The sequence below is a fragment of the Ceratina calcarata genome, unplaced genomic scaffold, assembly GCF_001652005.2.
Source record: "Ceratina calcarata isolate Rehan_Ccalc_2016 unplaced genomic scaffold, ASM165200v1 scaffold390.2, whole genome shotgun sequence".
NCBI classification, from domain to species: Eukaryota; Metazoa; Arthropoda; class Insecta; order Hymenoptera; family Apidae; genus Ceratina; species Ceratina calcarata.
In genome coordinates this window covers 73,473-92,452 of record NW_017162324.1, presented here as the reverse complement: position 1 = coordinate 92,452, position 18,980 = coordinate 73,473, and the positions used below count along the sequence as shown (strand labels likewise).

At 37.9% G+C, this 18,980-nt stretch overlaps 3 protein-coding genes and 1 long non-coding RNA gene across 9 annotated transcripts in view; 2 read left to right on the top strand and 2 right to left on the bottom strand.

Moving 5' to 3' along the window:
- Tpst (tyrosylprotein sulfotransferase) overlaps positions 1-12,383 on the top strand; it is a 114,471-nt gene extending 102,088 nt beyond the window's left edge. Inside the window, exons 3-9 of one of the 2 annotated variants that reach the window (XM_018026845.1) lie at positions 1,437-1,711; positions 8,978-9,111; positions 9,241-9,349; positions 9,743-9,937; positions 10,259-10,512; positions 10,612-10,809; positions 11,105-11,213. In XM_018026845.1, the coding sequence (XP_017882334.1) occupies positions 1,568-1,711; positions 8,978-9,111; positions 9,241-9,349; positions 9,743-9,937; positions 10,259-10,512; positions 10,612-10,809; positions 11,105-11,213 (1,143 nt within the window). In that variant the 5' untranslated portion in view covers positions 1,437-1,567. Of the gene's footprint in view, positions 1-1,436; positions 1,712-8,977; positions 9,112-9,240; positions 9,350-9,742; positions 9,938-10,258; positions 10,513-10,611; positions 10,810-11,104 lie in introns of those variants that run through there. The other variant, XM_018026844.2, reaches the window with a different exon arrangement.
- pelo (pelota mRNA surveillance and ribosome rescue factor) lies at positions 12,027-14,449 on the bottom strand. The gene is made up of 7 exons (XM_018026849.2): positions 14,351-14,449; positions 14,141-14,277; positions 13,882-14,061; positions 13,634-13,802; positions 13,380-13,566; positions 12,834-12,976; positions 12,027-12,768 (listed from the first exon to the last, which is right to left on the bottom strand). Exons 2-7 carry the CDS (start codon positions 14,216-14,218, stop codon positions 12,566-12,568), a joined length of 960 nt encoding a protein of 319 aa, XP_017882338.1. The 5' UTR covers positions 14,219-14,277; positions 14,351-14,449; the 3' UTR covers positions 12,027-12,565.
- Positions 14,450-14,515: 66 nt separating this feature from the next.
- LOC108626262 (putative serine hydrolase) lies at positions 14,516-18,534 on the top strand. Of its 5 annotated transcripts, XM_026814668.1 has the most exons (7): positions 14,697-14,946; positions 15,038-15,204; positions 15,296-15,466; positions 15,556-15,600; positions 16,433-16,668; positions 17,009-17,356; positions 17,434-18,534. In XM_026814668.1, the coding sequence occupies exons 2-7, from the start codon at positions 15,150-15,152 to the stop codon at positions 17,683-17,685; spliced, it is 1,107 nt and encodes a 368-aa protein (XP_026670469.1). In that variant the 5' UTR covers positions 14,697-14,946; positions 15,038-15,149; the 3' UTR covers positions 17,686-18,534. The 5 variants fall into 5 exon arrangements, with proteins under 5 accessions (XP_026670471.1, XP_026670469.1, XP_026670472.1 ...); XM_026814670.1 differs by lacking the exons at positions 14,697-14,946; positions 15,038-15,204 and adding an exon at positions 14,516-14,604; XM_026814671.1 differs by having other exon boundaries at positions 14,697-15,184.
- On the bottom strand, positions 17,950-18,974 carry LOC113464510 (uncharacterized). The gene is made up of 2 exons (XR_003389363.1): positions 18,584-18,974; positions 17,950-18,465 (listed from the first exon to the last, which is right to left on the bottom strand). It is a non-coding gene; the product is annotated as an uncharacterized LOC113464510 (long non-coding RNA).
- Positions 18,975-18,980: the final 6 nt, after the last annotated feature.

Genomic DNA, 18,980 nt, shown 5'->3' with positions numbered 1-18,980 from the left:
TATAAACATGTTACCGGCGATGTATGAAAAACAGACACTGTATAGAATGTCTAGGTTGTCCCGTGTAAGCAAGAACAGTGGAATATTTCGCACAAGATTGAAGTTATTAAAAATATTACTAACCCGGAAATGAGATGTTCAATCGATCCAGAATTTTGCACACATATTCTTTAGTATCTATACTAATTTTGTACAAAAGTTCAAACAGTTTTCAGTAATTTTGATTTAGACAACGACTACCTTCGGCAAAAAACGTTTCATTTTTCATAGATCCCTTACGTATTAACATAACAGATATTCCGATATCGACGAACGACGGTGTACATAGGAAAAATGGGTCGGTCTTTTCAGTATCCTTCGACTGAAGGTGCATCGACCAGCAAGGCGGCTCGATAAGATGAGATTTACCGCGTTAATGCATCGATGATTCTTACCTTCTCCGGCGTTCATAAATTACATCAAACAAAGCCGCGAAACGGAAGGAGAGCAGCTAAATCAAAGGCGCGCCGCTTAAGGCACACGCTCGCACCGATCGAGCCGATGGCAACGAGCCATCGAAACGAAAGTTATGATGGCTCGCCTTAGTTTCCGGCAAGCCCGAGATAAATATTAGCCTGGGGATGGTCGATGGTACCATTCACTTCGAGCAAATTATTCCCCTCCTCTTTCTACCGAGAATTTTTAACAAAATGGATCGAAAGATATTATGGAACGTACACTTTTTATCATTTGACGGATAGATTAATTTTATACCTCACATTTTCTTCGGATTCGATGTATATCGATGAGAAATTGTTCACGGGTTGCGAATGTACTGCTCGATCTCCAGAATCCACAGGAACCGCGGTGATTTAAGCGTTCAGTTCGATGGTAAATCTTCCACAAGTACCTTTGTTGGGAAACGGGAACAGTCGACCGTGTATCTCCTGATTCATTCTACTCTTTATTATCGTTGATACCAATACGCCAGATATTCGATATCTCCCACTATAAAATCTGCGACATAATCTCTCTCTAACAATAACTTCGCATACCATAACTTGGTAAATGCCATCGCTAAACATCTTGCAGCTTTTTACCATATTATCGATACAAAAATGAATGAAGAAACTTCCAATAAATGTTCAATGTTAGCCCCGGTGGAAGAAATATTTCTTCAGAAAACTCTCAGAATATTTCTTTCATAAAATACAACAGATACAAAACACTAAATTACTATTTTAAATTATGTTTGTTTTATATTTAATGTCTTAGTGTGAAATGAATGGTTAGTGTGTGAAACTCTGGAGGGATGAACGATTAAGTGTGTTCAAGGTGTAAACCAAATCCTATTCATTGGCCGATGAGGTCTAGAATTATAATAACTACCACTACTATTACTACTGTAATGCACTATTTCTATTATAATTAATCAGGTCTTCTTTTATGTTAAACAGGTGCAATGAGCTAATGGAGTAAGGAAAAAGCGAGGCCCCGAAATCTTGGCCTCGAGTGAGCACAACGTCTTTACCCATCATACGACCAAGCGCGAACGATCGGCGGTCGTCGCCTCGTTCGCAACGGCGATATGTCGTTCCTGCTCAGCAGAAGCGGTCGCAAAGGGCCCATCGTTTGTTTCGTCGGGCTTCTCCTCATCTTCGCCCTCTATCAATTAGGCATAATCTGCGGCTCGATGAAGAATGTCCCCACGGCTATGATGGTCGCCAAAGAGGTGAGCAATATCATTTTTCATTTATGCAATTTTTTAATCTTTGCCTCATCCGAAATTATTTCTTAAATCATTATGTATATATAATTATTAGCAGACTGCGAATCTTCGAAAAAAGAAGAAACCATTTTTAATGTCAGTGGAGAAAACGAAATCTAAATAGGAATTTCTTTTTTATTTTAAAAATCATGATATAGTAAATGTCCCAATTTCTGTTCACGTTATAATTTCTACTCTCTCGCTTAAGATTGCAGATAAAATTATAGGAAAAATGGCAATAAGTAGAAATTGTAATACGAATAGAAATGTGACTAATCTGTCATGTACAAACATAACTGGTGTTAAAGTTTTGGAGTGAGGGGAACTTTGCAAACAAATTATAACAAACTTTTTGATATTGTGTCGACAAATTCATATCCGGTGCTGATATGTAATTAGTTTTAGTTCAGTTTTCGCTGCGAAAATAACTATGTCGCAATCGCAGTAACAATCGTCGATGTGTCCGCGCGATGAATGAGTTTGGGCAACTTTGCTCGCCCAATGAAATAGCAATATCGCGGATTTCGTAGGGAAAAATGCTCCATAAATCTCATCCATGAAACGAGGAGATCGATGCTCGAGGGGAGGGAATTAAACGGGCATACGTTTCATCGCACGCGAGGGATGCAACTTGTTTATCCGCGAAACAGTTTCACGTACGCATAAACCAGTTCCGCTCGTTCGCGTTCCCCTCAGGGATTATATTATTATCAAATGAGCAATCTCGTTGCAAGTTGAACAAAGGTTTCTCAATTAAAAAATCTGCATTAAAAATCTCGCCATTTCTCAGCCAGAAATTATACTCTTAACGGATATTACTCATTAGCTTATTAATCAGTCACAGAGATATTAATTAATCAAATCGTTCTGTCGTATGAAAATCTTTACAGTATATAATATTAGTAATAGAAATGAAATTCGAACACCAAAGTAAAATTAAATTTAAATTAACCCTGATCAACTTTTATGATTGTCATGGAATGCAGAAATCAGTTCATAAAAGATTAGAAACTATTATTAAATATAATAGCATAAACAAGAATGTGAAATAATTAATTTTCACGATTTTAAAAATCTGGAAGCTCTGAAGCAGTTACCGAAGTTGGTCAAAGTTTCAGTTGAGCTTGATGTAGTAGTAACGGGCGAATCTTGTCCGGCAACGAGAGAAACAGTTGTCCCCGGATAGCCTGAAGTGAAGAAACGAGCGTATTATCCCGATCGTTGAAGCACGAAGTGGACCCGTAGCCCGTAGGTCGTACCACGCCGCGTTCCCGCGAGTTTCCCGGTGAAATTTCAATGGGCGACCGGCGGAATTAAGCGAGACGCAATTAAACCAACGCCGGCCGGACTTTATCGCACGAATTAACCGCGTTCCTGGTTGTTCCTTTCCTTATTCCCGCTGTCACGTCGCGCCGCGTCGTCCGGTAAGGACCTGCCTTCGGGTGACGACAATTAAATTTCCCCCCGAACCTTTGTATTCGGCCGCGCCCACTCGTAGGGAAATTTCGCTCTAACACGAAGGTGATCCGTTACATAAAAGTTCTTTATATCATCCCTCCCGGGAAAACTTTGTTCCCAGCATTCTTTCGTTCTACCTCTGAGAATCTCCTTTAACTTCGTCGAGGTTTGAAATGGACATGTAATATAACATATCCAGAGAGATTTTTATGATCGTCATGAGATGTGAAAATTAATTTACCAAAAATTGGAAATAATTTGCAGTAAATTCTATATTTGAATAAATGTATTAACTTCAAATCCGAAATACTAAATTTTTCTCTTTAATTAGTTCCTACTTTTTGAGACGATGGTTAATCATATGGTATGGAGGTCAACTATATGGGTTACATTATAATATGTTTCTCTTGTTTACCTCGTTGTCACGAGTATCAAATGGGATTCAGAAAGTTTTAATCGAATTTTCCATGCTTTCAACGTGATTATGAAAACAATTAATTAGCAAGGACAGGGGACACGGTGATGGGACCCGAAAGAAAATCGATCGGACGGAATAACGAGAGCAGGCTGTCGCGTCTACGAAGTTCCCAACCGTTAAGACGACGAAAACGTCGTCGTCGTCGTCGTCGTCGTCGGGGCTTTCGCCGAATAAATTTTAATTCGCCAGCAAGTCTCTTGACAGGTGTACACCGCGCATAGTCGCCATGCATAGCTTATGAGGAAAGTCGGGGGAGCCGACGCGGTGTAAACTCATATTGCGGCCTCGAAGAGGGCAGAAATTTCCTCGAGAACTTCGTTTGCGCCGCGACGCTACGGCGGCGGCGCGCGCCGAACTTTGAAATTGGATTTTTGTTCGAGATTAGACGGCGAGAGACAGCGCGTCGGATGTCACCGCGAGGAAGATATCGAAAAGAAAATGGGGGCTTAATCTGTGACAGGAGTTCATCCGGCTAATTGCGCCGTCGTCAGACTTCTCGCTGCCTTTTAAAACTTTTCTCGACGCGATCGATCGAAAGGAGACGCTCTTCGATTTAATGGCCGATTACCGTGGACCTCCGAGGAAATACGTCTCTGACGGTGTTCGTATTTTTCAAAGGAGGAGCAGCTTGGAAATATCGAGAGCTAAAATGTTTAGAATATCATCAAGAAGAGAGCGTTCTCTCGCCTTCTATTTTTCTTGCAGACTTTTTCCGCCGTCAACTTTGTCCTTTAAGAGGGGAAATGTATCGTCGTAGACGATAAAAAAGACACGGAACCTCTTACGGATTACACGGAGGGAAGTGGAAGGTGAATCAAATTTCGTACACGCGGTGCAAACTTGCGGCAACGCGACGACAACGAGGCGAGAGATTTAAAAGTTCAGTCCGAGTTCACATTGTTAACAGGAACGAGTGCTCGGTAAAAAACGAGCTGACATAGTAAACGTCATGATTGATCGTACTGAACGGGTAAAAACGAACGAACGCGATGAAACTTTCCTCGTCAAGAATCACGCTCTTTGAGTTCTAACGAGAGGACGTGTAACGAGGAACAAAGAGATTACCGTCAAAATGTACATCCCTGTCTCGTATTAAAACTACCATATTTAAGCTTGACGGTAAATCCTTTAGTCCTATAGTACAGATAATATATTAGATTGTCGCAAAAGTTCTGTTAGTTTCCTTGCTGAACATTAGACGTAGAATATTTTACGTTTATAAAATAAATGTCCCAATTTCTACTCAGCTAAACATGATTTCGCTATCAACCGAACATAAAGTACAATGGATGAGTCAATAATGAAAAATACTTTCGCGCATGGAATTTAATATACATTCATATTAATGAGACAAAAATTCGTTTATAATCCATTTTTTGTATAAAACAAAGGCTTCACGTATACACCCCTAATGTCCGTATTTATACACGTGCCAAAACTCGATATCGTTATTCCTACTCACTCACTTGTCTACATTGTTATCGGACTAAAATAATATACTAGGTACTTTTATTTTAATCAAACTGTTATAACGCAATGAATTAAATCCTCTAGATTTATTAATCCAAGTGAAAAAGGTGTGCGCCACGTTTTACAAATTGTTCAGAGACTAGTATTCAACTAAAAAGTATTACAACGTTTTATCCAGCGTTAAGCGTGGTGACGGAAAGAGGTTGAAAGACGCGTTGAAGGGTCGAAATCGTGGCTGGAAACCCTCTTGCCCTTTTACGCGAAAGGTTCCAGGCCACGTGTGTCGCCGAGGGAAGTGAAAAAAAAAAGGGGGCGAGGAAAAACAACGGAGACACAAGAAGATGCAACACGCATGAATAAGTGTACAGGCTCGAAACGCGTCGAGGCCGAGAGAAGGAGAGAGACGTGTTCCAGGTTCCCTGGGCCGGGAAACGCGGGCGAACGGAAGAGAAACGAGTTTCTGTCGAGCTCACCCTCCGCGCGACATAAATCGCGTCGGTTGAGTTTCACGCGTACTTTTCCTCCCCGTGCGCTTCGGGCGGAGGGTTAAAAACGAAAAGAGAATGAAAGACCGGCTGCCAGCAGGCCAAATCCCCCTACCCCCTCAACCCCTGTTACATGAGAAATGCTAATTGCGAAATGTAGTTTCCTTTTTTTTTTTCGACGCGACACCGGTGACGGCGCCTATATAAGTGCGCGCACGCGAGAAATCATAAAACGCACCGAGTCGCGCCAACAACGCGGTTTTATCTACGAAAACGAGGGCTTATTTTATAACGGGTGGCAAGCCGAGGAAGATCGGAATTCACCATCCGGTTTAACCTTCTGTGAGATCCACCGTGAAAACGTTTATTCTACGCGCGATTCCGTGGTCTCTTTAACGTCTATTTGTTTTCTTATCTCCATTTCCTCCCTTTACGTGCCCGAAGTTATATTTAGAAATAAAATAAACTTTTACCATGCATATTATAATACCTGTACGTTAACCGAAGTAATAAATTATTTTCATTGTATCATTTCGATCGGAGTTGAGCACTTGCTATTTGAAATGAAAAATACAAAAATAAAAGTTACTTTTAGTTATAAATTTTTACTTATACATTATTTTTTATGTTCAGCAAAATCATGGTTATCTGAGTAGAAATTGGGACATTTTCCTTGTCCCGTGTGGATTTTAATCGCGTTAACCGAAGTAATAAATTATTTTCATTGTATCATTTCGATCGGAGTTGAGCACTTGCTATTTGAAATGAAAAATACAAAAATAAAAGTTACTTTTAGTTATAAATTTTTACTTATACATTATTTTTTATGTTCAGCAAAATCATGGTTATCTGAGTAGAAATTGGGACATTTTCCTTGTCCCGTGTGGATTTTAATCGCGTCGTCCAATTCCTCGTGTTTCTACTTTTTTCCTCATTGCCCAATACGACTACTGAAGATCCTCTTGGGAAACTTTGCATCATCCGTAGTTAGTATTTAAAATGATAAGAAATAAAATGAAAATTTCATTTGAATACGTACTTCAATATAAGTTTATCCCGATAATATCCATAATAATGATTTACATAATGGTTTTAACATCTAATACTGCAAATGACTGTCCTCTGATATAATAATTTCACATTTATCCTGCAGCGCTTATCCCAATTGTAACCGTGACACATAAACGCAGAGCGTAACGTCAATTGTCCCGGCGATTGTTCATTTGCGCGCCGCTGTAATTTTAATCGACGACGCTAATTAAACTGTTTGTTGCTAAACTTTATCTCCCATCGCGTGTCAGCCGCGGGTATCCCACGGCCGCGTTTTCAGAGTCATGAATTCAGAAGCGGGTCCAGAGAGCTGCCGACTGCGGAACGTATTTTAATAGTAGACGAGGAAACACGTGATACCTTCCTCCGCGCTTAAGTTACTTCCGTAAAGAACAACCGACTTTCCAATTAACACGCGATTAATTATTTTTGTCGGAGTGTACCGCGACCGACCGGTGCAATAATTAAGGCAATGTAACTACCAATTAGGACATTAATTACCAGTTTTTATTAGAAGCCGCGGTGAACATAATTTTTACGGGCAGTGTTTCAGGTACCATTTTACTCACCTTTTTTGTAAAAAAAAAACGCTGAATAAGAGAAGATGTTTCGTGCAAAAATATTATGTATGGGAAATATAAATCCACTGGGAATTGAAAACACGTCTCTTATCGGTGTTCGATTAATTAGGAAGGAGCTACCGCCGCCGGCACATAACGCGGATAAATCGTAATTCAAATTGAATTTAGCCACGCTTTTAATAAGCGCCCGTAGCCAACGTTTGTTAATAATCATACGAAACGCGTCGGCGGTTAATCAAACGAAACAAACAAACTTCTTGATATGTATGACGTTTGCTTAATCGAGTTCGCCCCTAATTGAAGTATGTATTATCCTACTTCGCATCGATTGCAGCTAATTAAACCATCAAAATTATCGCCAAATTCAATATTTCGCAAAAAGAGATCACTTCATCACGTTTTACTGCATTTGCGAGAACGTGTTGATAAAACGATGTCTCCTTATTTACCTCTTCAAGAGAGACATCGATACGTAATGCGAATGTGCATTAAGATACGTTTACATGTTCCACAGCCCATTTTCCTCTTCTATCTCGTGGAAAATATTTGCTATCTTCGAAGACGAAGGCGAACGATCGATTTAAAAATAAATCATTTCACTAAAGTACCTGAGACGATGAAGCTAAACGTGAAAAGATAGAAAGTTGCCAGCAGGGAAACTTCGTAATTGCTCGAGACTCCTTTGAAACTTCCACCGTGATCGAATCATCATCGTTTGAAAAAAGAACGCGGCGTGTCCTTTGTAGAAGAATCAAAGTGTATCGATCATCCCGGCTCGATGCTCATCATCCTCCCAAGCATCCTCGTTCGTTCGTTAGACGACATTGTACAACGAACTTCTTCCGAGTTTGAACGAGTTCACATAATTCTCAAAGATCTTTCGACAAACTGCTACTTTACACGAGGAAACTTTCCCGATATCTTAACGAGTATAATCGCCAGCTAATAATCCGTGCCAGACCAAAGGCCAAATTATCGCCTGTCTTCCTCTGCCCTTTAATTTGAAAAATGAAAACGGATCGTTGAAATACACATAAATTATAATCTCGTATTTCTTTCATATCGATATTATTCAATAAAGAGTATACAGAGGGACAAAAATTATTTATTATAGTTCTAGCAATTTCGTTTAAATATTCTGCTGTTCGATCATTCTGTATATAGTACAGGGTGTGGCCGGATGGATGGTACAACCGAGTAGGTGATATTACATGTAAAAATAAGTCGAAAGGAACGAATAACATTTTTTCGTTTGACATTTCGTTCTCTTAAAAATCGAGTTTGAAAATTATATCCAGTACGTATGCACTGAACCGTCTCTTCAATTCATTATTCACTATAAGTTACATATTAAAAAACGCTGTATTACCCTCTATTAAAATGTTTTTCAAGTGAGATAAGTGCGTCTGGGAACGCAGGGAAAAATCGTTCTGTCGATACCAGTTCAGCTGCATCTTGTAGGCTGAACGCCTACCTTCCTCGTGGTTTAAAATTAAGAAATGAAATTTAATTTCAATATATTAAATCAATCTGCATAATATTTGTTTGCTTTATTTCCAACATTTCATAAACCAGAGCTAGATTTGCATCTCTCGTAGCTTCCGTTTCATTATTCATTATCAATCCCCGAAACGTGAAATAATTAGTAGCCTAGACAGCTGTTTGCATTATGAGTAGATTATTAATATTCCACGCGCGTATTTTGCAGAAATACGTGGTGGGCCCGTTCGATCACAAGAGGTACACGTACGACCGTTATATGCCGTTGATTTTCATCGATGGAGTTCCACGTTCCGGCACAACTCTGATGCGAGCCATGCTCGATGCACATCCCGATGTCAGGTGAGTTCCATCCACGGTGTAAATTGCCAATTATCGGCCCGATACGATTGGCATCGAGCGTTCTTGATGGACGTCAAAGACCGGCGCCGTGCGTGGCTTCTAAACGTAAATGATTTCTGTTCTTTTCAGATGCGGACAAGAGACCAGAGTGATACCCAGACTATTGTTGATGAGGATGCACTGGTTAAAAACTGAGAGGGAGAATTTGCGCCTTTCGGAAGCTGGAATTTCGAAGGAAGTGAGTGTACTCACTTTGTTTAGAAAGGATTGTATAGTATTTCTTATTCAATAATCTTAAGAAATGAATGTACTTTAATAATTCTTATATCCCTCGACACTTATTATCTCTATATTTATACTATTTCTCCATACATCGTCTTCTTTTCGATACACCTTTCATCACACTTTTCTAACAAAACACAAATTTGTATTGTGAACCAACGCGCTTTCATAGCCAAGCTATGCCCGCATGTATTCTACCACTCTTTGTTTCCTCCTAATTGATACAGAATAATTAATTCCTTCCTAAAAATCTTTTCAATCCTTCTCCAAAAGTTGAAAATAAAATAAATGAACGTTATGATGAATCGTTTTGAAAAGAACAACGCTAATTGGTAAATAATTTACTCAGGTAATGGACAGCGCTATAGCAGCGTTCTGCTTGGAGATAATAGCACGACACGCGGAGCCTGCGCCTAGGTTGTGCAACAAGGATCCCCTCACTCTGAAGATGGGCTCCTACGTTCTCGATCTCTTTCCAAATGCCAAGTTTATCTTCATGATCCGCGACGGCCGTGCCACCGTGCATTCCATTATCTCGAGAAAGGTATTGCCCCGTTCGAACGGTTTGAGCCGATCCATTCCGATGCATGTAAATTGATCCCACTTCATTTGCGAATATTAAAATGCGACTGGTATTCGTCAAAAATGAACGGGAAAAAAAGTTCCTCTCTTCGATGCAAAGAAGACAAAGCGAAATGAAACGTCGACGATGGTTGCACGTGAAATTATGCAAATCCGAAGCGACTCGCGATTTTGTAACCGGATACACTTTTATGTAGAATAATGAATATATTTCTTCGTCGTTTCGCACGCAAGGTAAAATGAATAATCAATTGGAATATTAATATGTACTACATATTTACAGGTGACTATAACGGGCTTCGATCTGTCGTCGTATCGACAGTCGTTGATCAAGTGGAACCATGTGATCTCAATAATGTACGGGCAGTGCAAGGAAATCGGTTCGGAAAAGTGTATGATGGTGCCGTACGAGCAACTGGTGCTGCATCCGCGCCAGTGGATGAAGAAAATTCTAAACTTCTTGGACGTTCCTTGGAACGAATCTGTGATGCATCACGAGGAATTCATTAACAAACCGGGTGGCGTGCCACTGAGCAAGTAAGAGAATATCGAAATTGTATAACATATTCCATTCGTACGGCGAATGCGAGGATGAATCGATCGAAAACTAAAATTTGTCCTATTTTTGGAATGCAGGGTCGAGAGGTCGTCGGACCAGATCATAAAGCCAGTCAATCTGGAGGCACTCACCAAGTGGGTTGGCCACATTCCGGATGACGTGGTCAGAGAGATGCCTGACATCGCGCCGATGCTTTCTGTACTCGGCTATGATCCTTATGCTAATCCGCCGGTGTACGGAGCGCCGGATAGGTCGGTTAGCGAAAATACCAGACGGTATGTAACCGAATGGTCACTCGCAATCTTCGATTACCCGAAAATACTAGCTACAGTGATGCCCATAAATATTCGTATACATTTCAAAATTGAATAATTCTTTAATATTGGGCTTGACGAATGTATATATTATTTGCTTCGCGGACCGCATACAATTCGTCAATTGGACATCGCTGCAGTAAATCAATATTGACCTGTGCCATTAAATATCTATCATGGTGGAAAACACATGATGGGAAAAAACGTATGAAACCATATTTATAATATACTCATCGACATTTTGTTTTTCTTCTAGGGTGCTAGCAAATGGTGAAGTATGGGCGGCCAAGGCCCGCCAATTCTCCCTGGGGAAGGTGACCGACTTGACCAAAAAAGACGACGCCACCAATGCTTCAAACGCGTGACCTCGGATAGATTTTTGCCTAGGCACGCGATTCTTGAACTTGTACAATTTGTGTAACGTTTAACGGAAGAGCCAATTTATAAAAGATATTATCAGAGGACCGCCAAAGAACCGCGACTTTCTCAATTCGCTTCCTCGAATCGAAAATCGCGTTCGTTGTTTTATTGAGATATCGGACCGTAACGTAGTGAACAGGGGATGCGAGGATCTGTATAGTTCAGTGTTGAATTTGGATTACGCGTACCGCGTTCGATTACGATCCACGGACGTGGCTGTTCTCTTTGTATATTTTAACCGGTAGACGATCAACTTGAACTCGAACGGTATGCGTAACTGCCCGATCATTTTGCATGATTCAATTACTATCCTTGTCGATAGGACACGATCGAATCTTTGCTGATCAGGCAATGCGCGAGTGCTAGACCGAAATGCCATGCAAGAGCTTCTAATCGCTTTCTACTTTATTCCTTCCTTGTTGCGACCGATGAGAATGTTCCAATTCTCAAATTTTTAGGTACAAAACAGATAAGTTTGCTCTATCGCCAATGACAGAAATCCCGACTATGGAACTGTTGTGTTAAGAGTGTGCTGAATGTTGTTGGAAAGGAAATAAAGAATCTTTGTATTATATTTTATATTATGATAGGCACAATTTCTATTATATTGTACGTGGAAAGATGGAGTACTTATTTTTCAACGAAACTTGAGTTTTGATCGGTCACAAGGCAAACGAAACCTTGAATTCCTCTTTCGCTGTTTCCCTATCTTTCTTTTTTTTATATTTACAGGGTTTCGAAGGTGTAAATCATGGAACTGACATTTTTCCATTGTATTATATTACGAGCGAGCGTGATCATGACAAAATTACGAGAGAGTTATATTTGTAATGCTGTTGAAACGCGTTGATATGCGCCGGATTTACGACTGCGAAGTTTACCCAACAAATCATTCCCCACAATTTATTAACGTGAACTATCCACCATCGGCAACAACGTGCAGCGATTGTTGCTGCAAAGTCTAACTAAAATTGCGAGAGGACCTAACATTGTCCCTGCCTGTTATGTTAATTTTTCTCGCCCGGCACCTGATACAAAATGCAACCACTTCGATGTGACATTACATCATTCGTGTCAACCATGTTACTCTCTATCGAATTATACAATTAAATTATTTTAATATTACAAAACCCAATTGTTTTTCCTCTCATATCTCTATTTTAGATAATAACGCCGAAGGCCGAAGATAAGTATACCAACTGAAAATTGTTCGCTAATAACAACAATTTAAACTGTTATCTTCTAGTTTTTATATTTTATAATACATTTAAAACATATCGTATTTTCGTATAAATACTTATTGAAATAGTTTTGATAATTTCTTCTTTTCCATTTGATCTTTTTGCTTAATGGCTACGGAAAATGCCTGCAATTCTTTTTCGACTGTACTTCGTAACGAAGTATCTAATTCAGCAGCTTTCCTCAAATCTTTAACGGCGTTCTCCTCATCCCAGGTACCTATGTACGCTTTACCTCTTCTATATAACGCTTTTACATTATCTAAGAGAATATAAATCAGTAATTATACATATAATTAATGTATAAAAAGATTGATATCTGGTTACCTGGTTCATGTTTCAAAATTGTTGTACAATGTTCTATAACTGTGTAATACTCCTTCTGAATTAATTTACACTGTACATAATTTAGGAGTAACGGAGTTTTCAATCGATTTAATGCTAGCCATTCCTCATCGTTTGGTTTCTCGCTACAAATTGCAAATGATTATTCAGAGGGTACGCTCGGTTCAATTTCAATTACTAATTAGAAGAATTCTCGATTAAAAACTAAATTTTAATTCTTAATTAGCCAAATTTGAATTAAAGATGAAGTTACTTGTTAATTGCTATTCAATTGAATTACAGATCTACTAAATTTTCTGCAATCCTGATTTACGCCATTCTATTCTACATCTTTGCTCCTCAGAGAATCAAGACAAAATTCGTTTTAATGTTTAATTTGAGGTACATTCTAGGGCGCTCTGTTTTTGCCTGGTTATCAGAAAAACAGCAAAAGACATGAAAAATGTATTAACAAATGATAGTCACGTGACTACCCTAGCCCGTTAAGATAAAGTTGATAAACAGAATGATAATCAAAAATATACTAACGCGAGCATAAGCTGCTCCAATATTCCAATGCCTTTTCCATACATCACACATGCACCATTGTAATCTTGCTTCTTAAACAATGCATTCCCTTTCTCTTTTATATCTGGAATACTCTTTAATTTCTCATCCTCCGTCATTTGCCACGATTCTTTCTCATATTCATCTGGTAAAATTACGTTGACAAGCTCTGAAAAATGAATAACAAGTAATTAGAACATGAAAAGGTTCAACGTTTTCCACACCAAATTGATTACCAATTGTAAACTCTAAATCTTGAGGATACTTGATGAGCTCGTTTAAATCATCGTATCCAATCCCCTCATTTTGCAAAGTTACACCGCAACAATGATGACTACGTTTTTCTGACTGTGGTTTCCCAATGTCCCTCAACGTTTTAGATACAAAAGGATATGCTGTGACTAGCTAAACCAATACTCACCGTTAGTATTGAAATCCTAAGCATTGCAACGTGTTTTTACACTATCAAATACATTAAACATACGCTTTTATCGACCCTGAAGCGAGCCACTTCGTTTAATGCCATTTTCTGTACAATCACTTCCCAAACTTCAAGCTTGAACTGTTTCCCCAAAACAAGTTCCATAGGATTACACATGGTTTTGCTATCATCTATTACTGTTCTCTCTGGGTCACATTTTGTTGTTTTAAAATGGAAAACTACCTATAAATTCAAATGATGTCCTCATTATTATCTGAATCATATCAACATGTTAAATCTAATGATTATACGTAAACTGTACTTTAGTCCCAGGTACAAAATGAATCGTTTTAGTTCCTGCATGAATTATACTTTTCACTATGCATTCTTTATTCTCCATTTTATCGATACGAGGAAACAGCCGGAAATAATTACAGTAGATAATTTCACAATTATAACCTGAAACATTGTTAATTATAATGAATTCTGTTATCGAGTAACGCGTTAAATAGATACATTTTATAATATGTACCTAGATGTTACGAATGGTATATTCTGCACTACGTATGAGGAAAACATTGTTTAATTCTGTTATCTAAAATATAGTATAAATATAAAAGATGGCAGTTTCGATTGCGATTGTACTTCTAGCCGCACCATTACTCGAGTGTTTAATGTTATTTATTTATTATTCGTTGATTCAATTAAGCGTTCATTCAAGCTAAGTCAATTCAATAAAGTAAAGAGTACAAGAAATTATTGATCGCGAACCGTAAATCATGCACTGTAAGTATACATAGGTGACAAAAAAGATCGGCTGCTAGGATAAAATGGTGGCAGGAATAAATAGGGCATCATGGTATGGTAGGGGAAGCGTCGTGCGCATTTCTGGTTTCTAGCAATTATGAGTATGAGTAAGGAAAGAGGACGACGCGAAATGTGTATAAATTCGCAAATACTACAGCGTCGTCGTCGTCTTCTACAGTTCTACAACATCTACACTGCATCGTTAAAACATTTTTTCTCAGAACATTATCTAATCGTATTGAACGTTCGCCATATAACAACAATAAAAATTTGCACTTCGCGGAGTAATTAGCGATACATAAGATTAATACTTTCATTAAGGTATTCCAGTAAGCTAATATACAATAACATTCAAATTTTTCGATATTTCCCGATATATAAATAGCGATTGTATTTGGCCATCAATACATAGTTCTAGAAATTCGAAAAACGCAACTGTCTATTAGACTTGGGCACGTAGTTCGTCTCGTTATTGTTAACAAACTTTTTCGCAAGAGTGAATGTACATAAATGTATGAAAATACATGAGTGACATAATATATTTGAAATTTCAAGCGAGGTATGATGACTTTTATACAGGTAGTATACATTACATGTGTTGTATATACCGTTATCCCAATCTTTTCGGCTTACCTAGATAAGTCAATGACTGGTGATTTTATGCGTCCAGACCTACGTCACTTGTGGAAAAGCGCGGTCAGGTGGAATTTCTCTTTGACTAAATACGAGCAAATTAACCTTTTGCAAATTTTCATTGATTACCGATACTCTACCGTCAGCCAAATGAGCATCGCTGCCAAAAAAAGTGTTTCTGAGAATTTAAATGGACAGAAACTCCACAGTAAGTTTATCATACGTGTCACTCGATTTTTATGTTAGAAATCGCTAACCAAATTCTTTATCTGATTCTCATGAATCATCGTTTTTCAGATGTGGAAGAAATTGAAATACCCGTACCTTGGGGTCACATAAGTGGTCAGTAACAATTTTGAATAATTATTCTAGCCTTAATTTGTATCCATGCATATGGAGACTACCTTCAAATCTATGTTTTAATGTATGTAGTTTAGGAATACTATTGTTTAATAATAATAAATTTAGGCAAATGGTGGGGACCAAAGAGTGAGCAGCCTTTAGTGGCGATACATGGCTGGCAGGACAATTCTGGGACATTTGATAGATTAATACCCTTGTTATCAAATGAATCTGTCCTAGCCATTGATTTGCCTGGTCATGGTTTATCATCCCATCTGCCCCGTGGACAATTTTATTATATATTTTGCGATGGGCTTATTACTCTGCGTAGAGTTGCTAAATATTTCAAGTGGAACAAGGTTAGCTAGGAAGTTGAAGTTATACAACGATCTTCTGCTAATTTTCCATTTTCTTTAACAACGAAATTTAGTGTTTCTAATTCAGCTTCGGTTGCTTTCAGATTTTTTTCTGTATAGTTCTATATCTCGCTTTAGCTTCACTGCATTGTACAAAGACTTATATTTACAATTAGCATTGTGACTGTCTGGTACAAGGTTGACTGTTACAGACTTTTTATTAAGTGCTATGCTAATCATATTATTCAAGTTACGCATTGCCAATCATTTAGAATCGTTGTATAACTAAAGATCAGTATGAAAGCCTTACGTGATAATCATTTTTATCTGAGCTGCAACTTGGTCATGTTTTAATTCTCATTTAAATAGGTCTTTCTTCTAGGAGATACTTGCACATTTGTTATTAAAATAGCTTGAATCATTATAATCAAGGTAATTGTTTATCATTTTGATGTGAAATAATTGATTACCTACAGGCAAATGGTGGGGTCCCAAAGGGATCCAACCAATAGTGGCATTACATGGACGCCAAGATAATGCTGGAAGTTTTGATGCTTTGATTCCATTATTATCTGACGAGATTTCAGTACTTGCTCTGGACATGCCTGGTCACGGCTTATCCTCCCACTATCCAAAGAGTCAGTACTATTATGTTTACTGGGACGGTATTATTCTACTACGTAGAATTATCAAGTATTTCAAATGGCAGAAGGTTAGCGAGTGGATTAATTTTCACCACTCTACACTGTAGTTTAGATAAATTTCTCAGGCAACACGCAAATTATATTTCATTATGTTCTATAAATGTATCAGTCAGCCTTGAAAAGCTTCACTACCTCAGCTATTTGCATTTCGCACCATAAAAGAGAGAAAAACCGCTTCAACAAATTGTAAATTGCAAAGCATGCGTTTATTAATCACCAACATGTAACATCACGAATCTACTAATCATTAACTCATAACATCATGTATGCATCATTTATATCGGGCAATCAGAATTATATTAGTGGTCTCATTTGATTTGTACTTTATAATTAAATGTTGATATCCAGATCAAGTTGCTTGGACATTCCTTGGGAGGAGCAATATCATTTTTATATGCTGCATCGTATCCCGACGAAGTAGAGTTCATGATATCTTTAGACATTGCAAGCCCGAGTGTAAGGGACCCGTCGAAAATTGCCCCGTTGACTGGTGATACAATCGATAAATATTTGAAATACGAGGCGCTGGAGGCCAGTAACGTTCCGTTATATACTTACAACGAAGTGCTAGATATCGTAGAAGATGCTTACAATGGTTCCGTAAGTAGGGAAGGTGCAATAGCTCTAATGAAACGCGGCATACGTCCATCCTCCAATCCAGAGAAATATTACTTCTCACGCGATCCGCGACTGAAGGTATGTCCTTATTTTCAGATTTAAAAAAAATCTGATGTATTTACACAAATACGTAAAAATTTATGTTTGTTATTCAGGTTTCTGCATTAGGCATGATGTCGATGGATTTGGTACTTGCATACGCGACTCAAATAAAATGCGCGTACCTCAACATTCGGGCTATGCCCGGACTGAAACTCGATCATCCAGAGAATTACGACATAGTTATGGATCAAATAAAGATGGGTGCTAAAAAATTTGAATACCACAAGGTGGAAGGATCGCATCACGTACATTTAAATAATCCTGAAAAGATTGCATCCATAATAGATAACTTCCTTAGTACTTAATGATAACAGATTTTAGATGTAACTAATGAAGATATAAATAGCAGCTATTAGGCTTACATTGAATTTGTCTTATGCAAGCTACATTTGTGCTGCATATAGAATTTCGCGTATTTAACTTAAAACAGTAATTATATATTGTCGTATCATTCGGTATTATTTGTATTGCATACAAATGAATAGAAATATTGCAGTATCTTCCATAATGCTTTACATCAGTAATTTTCTGTTACTGAGAACCAATGAGCAACAACGATTAGCCATGTGTATCTGTTACTTATACAAAGAGAATTATTTATTGAGATCGTATTCTATATTTTTAATATATCAGTGTTCTCCATCTTCATGAAAACAGTACATTTAAAAACATGTATTGTACTTATCGCTTTACAAGGAAACGCTATTCTAATAATATCTTGGTGTTTATAATCTAGTCGCTAGCGCTTACAAACAAACTTGAAATTTTTCCATTTTTCAACTTCCTGAGACAGGCATACAAAATACCTCGAAAGTAATAAATGTTAACATATTTACAAGGACAATGAACGCTATTTTTATAGTGTCTTTAAAGGACAATTTTTACGTACAGCAGTCAATAGCGACAACGTATTAATTTTTAGTAGCGCAAGTGTGACGGTCTATACCGCTTTATACATTTTAAAAGCGTAACTAAGCGATAAATGACGTCAGAGCGATAGGGTGCTATCATTTCGCTTTTTCCAACTGTCTGAAGTATTCCTTTTTTTAACATCGGAAAAATGCGCTCAAATATTGCAGCCGATTCTGTCAAATATTTTTGAAAAATATCAATTATTTATAATTTATTGTAATAAATGATGGTAGTAAAAAGTATCCGAAGACTTTTATTTCATTACCTCATGAAAATCTCAACTATAATTACCTTAATTGTAACATGCTTGAATTATTGTACTTCCATCCGGACCAAATGGCAAAAGAGGTGCTATATATTCCAAGAGATAAAGACACTATTGATACAGATGTTTTTGGGACACAATGATCAAACTTACAAGTCTCAATGTCAATTTGTTTACGCAGCTGGCGATGCGCGCTACCACGTAGAAAAATAAAATTAAATATCCAGTTTTTTCGTTACGACTGTTACACGTGCCTCAGTCCATGTAAAATTTTTGTTCGGCATAGAGCGAGTACAAAAAGGATAGATTGTGTAAAAGTCTTATCAAAGGGTAAGCAAACGTTTAATAATCGGTGTGCTGGAATGATTATATCTTTTGAATGTGTGGTAAAAATATTTGTTTCATATTTTCAATTGAACTAAA